The following is a 10424-nucleotide window of genomic DNA, read 5'->3' as shown; positions in this document are numbered from 1 at the left end:
ACACAGCTAACTAGGTCATATCTACTAATTACTGGCAGTTAATTCACACATACAGGACTTATGTGTTCCACGGGTGCTTAATCAGTCTTTACACAGCTAACTAGGTCATATCTACTAATTACTGGCAGTTAATTCACACTTACAGGATTTGTCGTGTGTTCCACAGGTGCTTAATTAGTCTTTACACAGCTAACTAGGTCATATCTACTAATTACTGGCAGTTAATTCACACTTACAGGACTTGTTATGTGTTCCACGGGTGCTTAATCAGTCTTAACACAGCTAACTAGGTCATATCTACTAATTACTGGCAGTTAATTCACACATACAGGATTTGTTATGTGTTACACGGGTGCTTAATCAGTCTTAACACAGCTAACTAGGTCATATCTACTAATTACTGGCAGTTAATTCACACATACAGGATTTGTTATGTGTTCCACGGGTGCTTAATCAGTCTTTACACAGCTAACTAGGTCATATCTACTAATTACTGGCAGTTAATTCACACATACAGGACTTGTTATGTGTTCCACGGGTGCTTAATCAGTCTTAACACAGCTAACTAGGTCACATCTACTAATTACTGGCAGTTAATTCACACATACAGGACTTGTTATGTGTTCCACAGGTGCTTAATCAGTCTTTACACAGCTAATTAGGTCATATCTAATAATTACTGGCAGTTAATTCACACATACAGGACTTGTTATGTGTTCCACGGGTGCTTAATCAGTCTTTACACAGCTAACTAGGTCATATCTACTAATTACTGGCAGTTAATTCACACATACAGGACTTGTTATGTGTTCCACGGGTGCTTAATCAGTCTTAACACAGCTAACTAGGTCATATCTACTAATTACTAGAGCGACTGACCAAAAGTACAATTAGTAACAGAGCGACTGACCAAAAGTATTAATTAGTAACAGAGCGGCTGACCAAAAGTATTAATTAGTAACAGAGCGGCTGACCAAAAGTATTAATTAGTAACAGAGCGGCTGACCAAAAGTATTAATTAGTAACAGAGCGACTGACCAAAAGTATTAATTAGTAACAGAGCGATGACCAAATCTACGTTACAATATACCAGTAAGCGATTTATGTGCACGTTCAGGTTCTAAAATGGAAAACGATAAGGACTACCCCACAAAGTCTCAAGACTTTTCTACGTTCACGACTATCCTGGTCCTCACTAACGATTTTCTTCAACAGAAAGTCTACGTATGTCCTACTATGAACTACTCGGACTTGTCTTGTAGGCTTACGGCTTCTTCGCAAGTACTGCAGAATTAACCGAATGACTTTTTTTTTGTCGTTCTATCATTTTGTTCTCTTAGTTCAGTGTTATTGTTGTTCAAATATCGCTCTTATATTTAATAATCTTCAATGTTTTCGGCAGTTCGTTGACTTGAAACATGTTTAAGCCAATAGTGTTAGGACTCATGTTTTTAAACCTTGCATTCTTAAAACAAGTCATTTAGAGGTTTTAAAAAACTGGAAGTGTATATAATAATAGTATTCCAACGACACTATGTTCGTAATACCCATTGCCGCCGACGACGCGTTTTGCTCAATCCAGAGCTCTTTTGGCAGCCCAAGACACAACAAACAAAAACAGCAGTGGTCGAAAAATTATTTATATAATGACACAACAATTGTTAACATACAGGCCTAATAATAATGTCTTATTAACATACAGGCCTAATAATAATGTCTTATTAACATACAGGCCTAATAATAATGTCTTATTAACATACAGGCCTAATAATAATGTCTTATTAACATACAGGCCTAATAATAATGTCTTATTAACATACAGGCCTAATAATAATGTCTTATTAATATACAGGCCTAATAATAATGTCTTATTAATATACAGGCCTAATAATAATGTCTTATTAATATACGGGCCTAATAATAATGTCTTATGACAATAATCAGGCCTAATAATAATGTTTTATGACAATAATCAGGCCTAATAATAATGTTTTATGACAATAATCATTGAAATCGCCAGTATTCACACTATAACATATTTGTGAAGTGTTTTTTTACATTGTTTTCATACTATGCTACGTGTCCTGTGTGGTAAGCCTAACCTGCAACTACGATACATTCATTTAGTTCCTCACCCCCATTATCTATCTAAACTGTTGTAACATCGATATACAATTACTTGGCTGGTCACATAACACAAGGTTTATGTCTTCAACACTGTTGTAACATCGATATACAATTACTTGGCTGGTCACATAACACAAGGTTTTATATCTTCAACACTGTTGTAACATCGATATACAATTACTTGGCTGGTCACATAACACAAGGTTTTATATCTTCAACACTGTTGTAACATCGATATACAATTACTTGGCTGGTCACATAACACAAGGTTTTATATCGATGTATTTCTAGCTACGTTTATGCCATCCTGTTTACATTCCTATCTTGCCATTAATACAGCCTCACCTATGTTTTTCAAGCAACTGTGACGTCATTGAGATGCTCCAGAACAAAATTAAAGACTGAGTCACTCCGTTTCTAGATAACTTGTGTTATGAAGATTCCTTCTCGTCCATAAGATGTGGAGTTCTTTACGGAATAAAACGTGACTTTATCCGCCTTATTCACGAGTAAAACACGCTCGTGTAATCGGTAAAGGCAGCTGAACGAACTATTTTTGTCTTCGGATGAAAATTTTGGGTTTTGATACATCTGCTTCAGATTATTTTAACAACCCGCGTCTATTCACCATCATGGAATGTAGGAACACCCACTTCTACCTCCTGTATGTGACATTTATGAGATACCGAGCACGAAAGGCCTCAGGCCTGTAATTAATACGAATCGTAGCTATAGAATAGAGAGCTCTTCAGAATTCTTCAAAGATTGAAATAGTTGAGAAGTTCGTGGAACCGTCGCTTATACTGCTTTATTACTTGATGGCAGGAAGAATAGGTGAAGACTTCTGTGAGGCAACACGTAGTTAAGGGGTCTTCGTCACACTGAACTTTAAGGTGACCCGGCAGAAGTCCTTCTTAAGATTTTTCACTTTTTCAAATATTGATAAAACTGACCATACAATGTATACCATTTATGACCCGCCACGGTTTCGTTACGTACTACATATTTCAGGGGTTACGAAAAGTTTTCGCTTGACCTTTACACACCCTGGCTGAGGACCTCCACATAATGATAAGTACCACGCTCAGGGACCTTACTATGATCGCAGTTTCTGTGCAGCCATCTTGCTCAAAAGAAGGCTTTGTCCAGTGTCTAGGCCTTGCTGACAGAGTCTGGTCGACTCCAGTCCGGTTACAATAACAAACCCGGAGACTTATCCGTTCTGTGATGTACACAGCTATTCTGTAGAACAAATACGTCACATGTTAACGAGGACTTATAATTAATTGTTAGCAGGTTCATTGTCGTAACATGAACTTCTCTTGACCCTCGTAGTTAACCCTAAAGAGATAATGTGAAACTAATTCGTCTACCAAAATGCTGATAGTGGTCTGGAGGGGAAGTGACGAACATTCATTTGTATCGTACATTTCAATATTACATTCCACAATCATTGAATATAAAATCGGACCACAACTCTTCGATAAGAATAGCCTAGAAGTTAGAAACACTTCCCGAGACTGTCCATGACCTGAACTAGGGGTTATGTTGCCCCAGTAAGTAGTAGCCGATTTATCCTAAGAACAACCAGTATGTAAGGTAATATTACCTATAAGTTATTACCGAAATATAAATGATGACTAGAATATTATTATTATTAATGATTAATTAGTAAACCCTAAGATAAAAAACACATCAATTCAAACTTATTATTGCACCAAGAAACTGTTGCTAGTGAAGTATCCTTGGGAGGTCAGGGTTCAAAGTTAAACAGGTCTCTGTGTTAAATACTCCTACCTTAGCCAAGTAAACCAAAGTTTTATTTGATACTTTCTAGACATGCACGGAACCGCAGTGACGAACAGTAAGGAGTTATCAAAGTGTACGAGATACCTGACAGAAATATGTATATATATTAACTTAGTTTGGTTTACTTTGTTTGAAGTTAAGCACAAAGCTACACAATGGGCTATCTGGGCTCTGCCCACCACGGGTATCGAAACCCGGTTTCTAGCGCTGTGCCACTGGAGGGCGTATATATTAACTTAGAAGACGTTCAAATGTGACAATGTTTCCGGTGGTTCGAGTAACTGTTGTTTAGAAATTTAACGTTACTTCTTGACAGCCAAAGGAACCGGGAATATGATGGGAACTAGACGGGAAAGCAAATGGACCTTGTCCTCGTCATCATGTTACAAGTGACCGACTACCACCACACCCTCCCCTCCAGCCAGTTTCGTGACGTTATGAACAACAGATGTTAAGGCCAACAAACTCCATCACCAGCTGCAGGAGTATTGTTACCGAACACGACACGGCAGTGATCCTCTCCCTCGCCTCCTACCTGTGGTGGAACAGCCAGGAACTACACACAGTCAGACCTAGAGTTCCCTGTCACGTGACCGGGACTGCTTCAACAACCAAGTGATTGCTCAGAAGTCACCTGGCCACAAACATAATCACTCGACTTCTTTCAGCATTTAAACCAAAGGAAACGGTAAAATAACGATACAGGGCAATAAAATATAATTATCAAACAACAACTACAAACACCCAAACTACCAGTGGAGCACGAGTAGACAATAGAGTACACTGGCTGTTACACGTTGCTGTTCACGGGTAGTTCACACTGGCTGTTACACGTTGCTGTTGGCGGGTAGTTTTACCCTGGCTGTTACACGTTACTGTTGGCTGGTAGTTTTACCCTGGCTGTTACACGTTAGTGTTGGCTGGTAGTTTTACCCTGGCTGTTACACGTTACTGTTGGCTGGTAGTTTTACCTTGGCTGTTACACGTTACTGTTGGCTGGTAGTTTTACCTTGGCTGTTACACGTTACTGTTGGCTGGTAGTTTTACCTTGGCTGTTACACGTTACTGTTGGCTGGTAGTTTTACCTTGGCTGTTACACGTTACTGTTGGCTGGTAGTTTTACCTTGGCTGTTACACGTTACTGTTGGCTGGTAGTTTACCCTGGATGTTACACGTTGCTGTTCACACATACAGTTCAAGTAGAAATCGATAAATGTTTTATACAACACAAACAACTGTTGCCCACAATCCAGTCACGTGAGGATGTTGTGGCCCACCGTGTGTGTTATAATGTTAGTGGATATTGCCCACAATACAGTCACGTAAGGATGTTGTGGACCACCGTGTGTGTTATAATGTTAGTGGATAACAGACAACACAGGTACACAATTGTATAAATGTTTTATACAACACAAACAACTATTGCCCACAATCCAGTCACGTGAGGATGTTGTGGCCCACCGTGTGTGTTATAATGTTAGTAGATATTGCCCACAATCCAGTCACGTAAGGATGTTGTGGACCACCGTGTGTGTTATAATGTTAGTGGATAACAGACAACACAGGTACACAATTGTATAAATGTTTTATACAACACAAACAGCTATTGGCCACAATCCAGTCACGTAAGGATGTTGTGGACCACCGTGTGTGTTATAATGTTAATGGATAAGAGACAACACAGGTACACAGTTGTTTGTAAACGTTTTCACAAGAAATTATCAACGTTTAGTCCCTGTTCGTGTATGGCCTGTACCCACAGTTCCGATAACACAGATATAAATAATGTAGTATTACACACACACGTGCAAACAGGTCTGGACTTGCCCGGGAAATCCAACATACGATGCTTGATTCTATAATAATAATAATAACCTTTTCTAGCTACTAGAGGGCGCCACTTACACAAGACGTACAGATACTTTCTCTACGATTGTCGATGTAATTGTAGTTTTTTTGTTGTTAATTTCCTGCGTGTTGAATAACTAAAAACAATAATTAAAAAAAGGTTGAGGGAAATGGAACATTTAACAAAATATTCAGGAAACATTATATTTTTTACTAGCAAATGCGACATTACTAAAGTATTTTATATACCCCTAATCGATCCAAAGCAAGGCAGTTTTCCATAGTGATCACGACGCGCCCTCTTTAAGTAAAAAAAAACAACTAAAGCTGATCATATAGTGTATTTCAACACACTAATTTTGTTCTCTACTTAAGTGGTATTTTCATCATTCGATTACTAACGCTGTATGGCTAACCTTGACTCGTAAAAGTAATTTAACACAGCTAAGTTTAAACACGACGTCTGGTGTAGAAATTATAAAAGCAACAAAGCCAGATCCCACCCTCGCGCTCATTCACAAAAAGTCCAACTTAAAGGTTCCGACAGTTTACAGATAAATGGCGTGTCTAAATTTAGCACGTGCGCCTCCAAGTGAAAAGGTTTCTGTCTGAATAACGGTGAAGGGCAGCGTGACGTGTAGACAACGTTGTCTACTCGAAATACGCACTTTGTCCCTGTCTTCAATGTTAGTATATTTTTCAAAGCCCTCGTTTCTTACAAAATTTAACATTTAATCTTGATTCAGCTCTCCATCTAAAAAAACAAAAAAAATTGACCTCGTGCTAGTACTTCAATTAGATATGTAAACATTAAAAAAAATGCATAAGCATTTGAAACGTAAACCTCCAAAGGAAAAAAGGAAGAGATACATGAATTTTGATAAATGACCCTCGCTAGAGGGGGTGTCTAAATCATGTAGTATAAATATTTGATATGTAATTCTTGGGAAACTTGTAGTGTCGGGTTGTGTTTCTCTTGTTGGGCACCATCAAAGTACCATGTATTCATATCTCAACATTATGCCAACCCCCACGTGGCACGCGCCAGGAAGCGCGGTCTGACATAAGTGACAAGTATTCTCGCATATCGCAATTACCAGCCAATAGCGAGTCTTTACGACAATTACCAGCCAATAGCGAGTCGTTACGACAATTACCAGCTAATAGCGAGTCGTTACGAGAAGGCTTTACAAGTCTGTTTCTTAACTGTAACACCGGACGAAAAGAACGTGAAGCCACAACGCACGAACTATTAATTTCACACATGTTGTTAACAGATGTGTGGATATACTAATCAATTGGTCACTCCGCCCAAAACTGTGAATCGAATACATCTGCATGTCTATATTTAGGTCTCGACCGAAGGGAAAATAATAATAATAAGATATACTGTCTGTTTTAAATAATTTAATGAACACCTCCATCTACCGGCCATCAAGCACAACCAGTATTTCATAATTTTAATCATTCCTCATCTACTTATTAAAAATCCTTCGTACTGCACGAACATCAACGACAGAGGTCTTCAATAAGGAAGTAATAGTAGTTAGTTCCTTATCAGAATAAGTAAGTTCATCTCATGAACATACGAGTACCTGGTATTGTTCGGACTACAATATTAATATGGAATTATTACAGTCACGAGCTAATAATAGTATTACTCTATTATATGTCACCACTCGGGTTAATCAACTTAAGAAATTTAAATACCTCGACATTACACTGTCAGTATTGTTGTTGGCTCTACAAACATCGACATTACACGGTCAGTATCATTGCTGGCTCTACAAACATCGACATTACACGGTCAGTATCATTGCTGGCTCTACAAACATCGACATTACACTGTCAGTATCATTGTTGGCTCTACAAACATCGACATTACACTGCCAGTATCATTGCTGGCTCTACAAACATCGACATTACACTGTTAGTATCATTGTTGTTTTTAAAAACATTGACATTACACTGTCAGTATCATTGTTGTTTTTAAAAACATCGACATTACACTGTCAGTATCATTGTTGGCTCTACAAACATCGACATTACACTGTTAGTATCATTGCTGGCTCTACAAACATCGACATTACATTGTCAGTATCATTGCTGGCTCTACAAACATCGACATTACACTGTCAGTATTATTGTTGGCTCTACAAACATCGACATTACACTGTCAGTATTATTGTTGGCTCTATAAACATCGACATTATACTGTTAGTATCATTGTTAGGCCTAACCGTATTTTAATAAATTAATCTGTGTTTTTAACTCGAGGCTAATTGCCAGTGTTTTAGTCATTTTTCAGTGTCTTCGTGTAGTCGGATTTATTTTTCTCCATATTGGATCATCATGGAACTAATTATATTTTATTATCAATGTACGAGTGTTTTAATGCTTTATTTTATCTGTTTAAATTATTTTTCATTATTTATATTCGACGCGCTTCTTTAATATAAAACAAACTACGTTATGAGTAAAAAATCTATGAAGGCAAAGTAATGAAATAAGATTTACTTATTATTATTATATGCTGGGAGTGTGTGTAAAACACCAAATTTAGGTACTGAAACAAGTATAGTTAACTACTCAGATCTTTTCTGGATAGACATGTAGATGTAGAAAGTCCACGACGTGCTCTTTACTAATAGCTTTAAAGTGTACACATATTTTAGTTATTTTGTGGAATATTGTTCCAAAGAATGATAATGATACTAACAGTGTAATGTCGATGTTTGTAGAGCCAACAATGATACTGACAGTGTAATGTCGATGTTTGTAGAGCCAGGTTGCCTTGTATTTAGTATACAGTTAGATCTTGATTGCTACATATTTTTATTAGACGTATAGTTTTGTTTAAATAGAGTACGTGTTTCCGTCAAGTGATAAGATTAGGAAATGATTTTTATGACAAAACGAGAGTTCGCGAGACTAGGACAGTCATTGATTAATTTGTGAATCTGTTAGTGAATTATTTTATTTCAGTTCCTGACAATTGGACAAACAAGATTAGGAAGTAACTATAGATACAAGAAGATTAGGGAGTAACTATTTAGTGTTAATTGTGAAATTAACCGCGATACCGTGCACGCATGGACCTTGTAATAAAAAATAAATAAAATAAAACGCTTTCGTTATCATTAAGAGTACTGCACTTTGAAATATATTTTTTTTTTACCGAATAATCCAAAAGACTAAAGACACCATGACAACAGTAAGAATTAGTTAAATGTATGATTTCTACGTTTTGAAATATTTGATAACAAGAGTATTTATTGTACGATGAGAATTTAAATGAAACATCATACAATTTATAATGAAACGAATGTCGCAACCCGATTTTAAATAACTCATTACGAACACAACATAACTATTAACTGTACTGTGAGTTGTACGCCACTTAGAGTCAGACCCTATCAAGCTAACAGAGATACAATAACACCTTGTTTTTTGGGGGAACGTTATATCAGTCATGTGAGAACACTAATTCACATAAAGCACGAGAAGATGACGTAATATGACGTCACTAAGACTTCCTGCTCAACTTCAAACGTCTAACCACAGTGGCGTCGTTGGAAGTGTGGGGAAGGGGGGGGGGGGCTTTTCGTAACTCACATTTATCCTTTTTTTTTTCTCTTTTCGTAATTGAGCCCCCTCAAAAACTATTTGCTTGGGACGCCCCATCTAACCAACCTTATCAGACACCTACCGATAAAACGAAGAACATTTGAATAACATTGAAGCTTATCAAAACCAAAGTACACTGAAAGTTCACGTGAGGAGTTGATAAGTGACTCCCCAGATTGTAAGAATATTCTAGATGTTTTTAAGGCTTTAACCCCGGATGTTATTTCTTATATAGAAGAAACTTCATTTACACTATTTTATACGAAGAACTTTGTTCTCAGATTATGAGGCTTACACAACAACTGTGCTCGTCCATTCCTATTGATTAGAATATTGACAACTCAATCCAAAGTTTGAAAACATTCTCTCAAGTTCAACAGTTTCTCGACTTATATAAATACATAATGACAGCTTCTAGAGTTTTATTATAAGAATAACTGATATTCAGGTAAAGTAACAAAAGGCTAATTTACGTTGGTTGTCTCCCGTTTTAATATAACGTCTTCCTTTCTAAACATTCGTTATATTTTCATGTTAAATGTTATCTTATTACGTAACAGTAGTAATACTTGTGTAGTTGTTTTTAAAAATTCATTTCTAAATGTGTACATTCACATATAACTTCTACGCTCCTTTAGTCATGTTTGTACGCTCCCTACCGACCCTCCCTCCCCCTTCAGGAACGCCTCACAGTTTGCATACCATGGAAAGCCAGCTACTCAACAGTATCTGTCACCAACTCACTCTTGGTCTCTAAAATACGGAACGTGATTTTGCAGCAACGAACCTCGGATTCACTGTTCGATACCCTAACCAGTAGGTCTCCCGTCCAGAGGTCAAATATATATATATATATATGTTATGGTCAATAAACGGGACTAATGGTGGCTTGATCTCCACCTGAAGTCTAACAATATCAATGTTTTCACCAAGTAAACCGAGCAGTTCACAAACGGGACTAATGGTGGCTTGATCTCCACCTGAAGTCTAACAATATCAACGTTTTCATCAAG

At 37.3% G+C, this 10424-nt stretch overlaps 1 protein-coding gene across 1 annotated transcript in view; it reads right to left on the bottom strand.

The window, feature by feature from the left end:
- Positions 1-2893: 2893 nt before the first annotated feature.
- LOC111083169 overlaps positions 2894-10424 on the bottom strand; it is a 26596-nt gene continuing 19065 nt past the window's right edge. Inside the window, exon 3 of the mRNA XM_022379475.1 lies at positions 2894-3369. Within this exon, the coding sequence (XP_022235183.1) occupies positions 3365-3369 (5 nt within the window). The 3' untranslated portion in view covers positions 2894-3364. The remainder of the gene's footprint in view (positions 3370-10424) is intronic.

Source organism: Limulus polyphemus, unplaced genomic scaffold (assembly GCF_000517525.1).
Source record: "Limulus polyphemus unplaced genomic scaffold, Limulus_polyphemus-2.1.2 Scaffold8420, whole genome shotgun sequence".
In the NCBI taxonomy this organism is placed as follows: domain Eukaryota; kingdom Metazoa; phylum Arthropoda; class Merostomata; order Xiphosura; family Limulidae; genus Limulus; species Limulus polyphemus.
The sequence above is the reverse complement of the archived record's forward strand: the minus strand, read 5'-3'. Positions and strand labels throughout refer to the sequence as shown.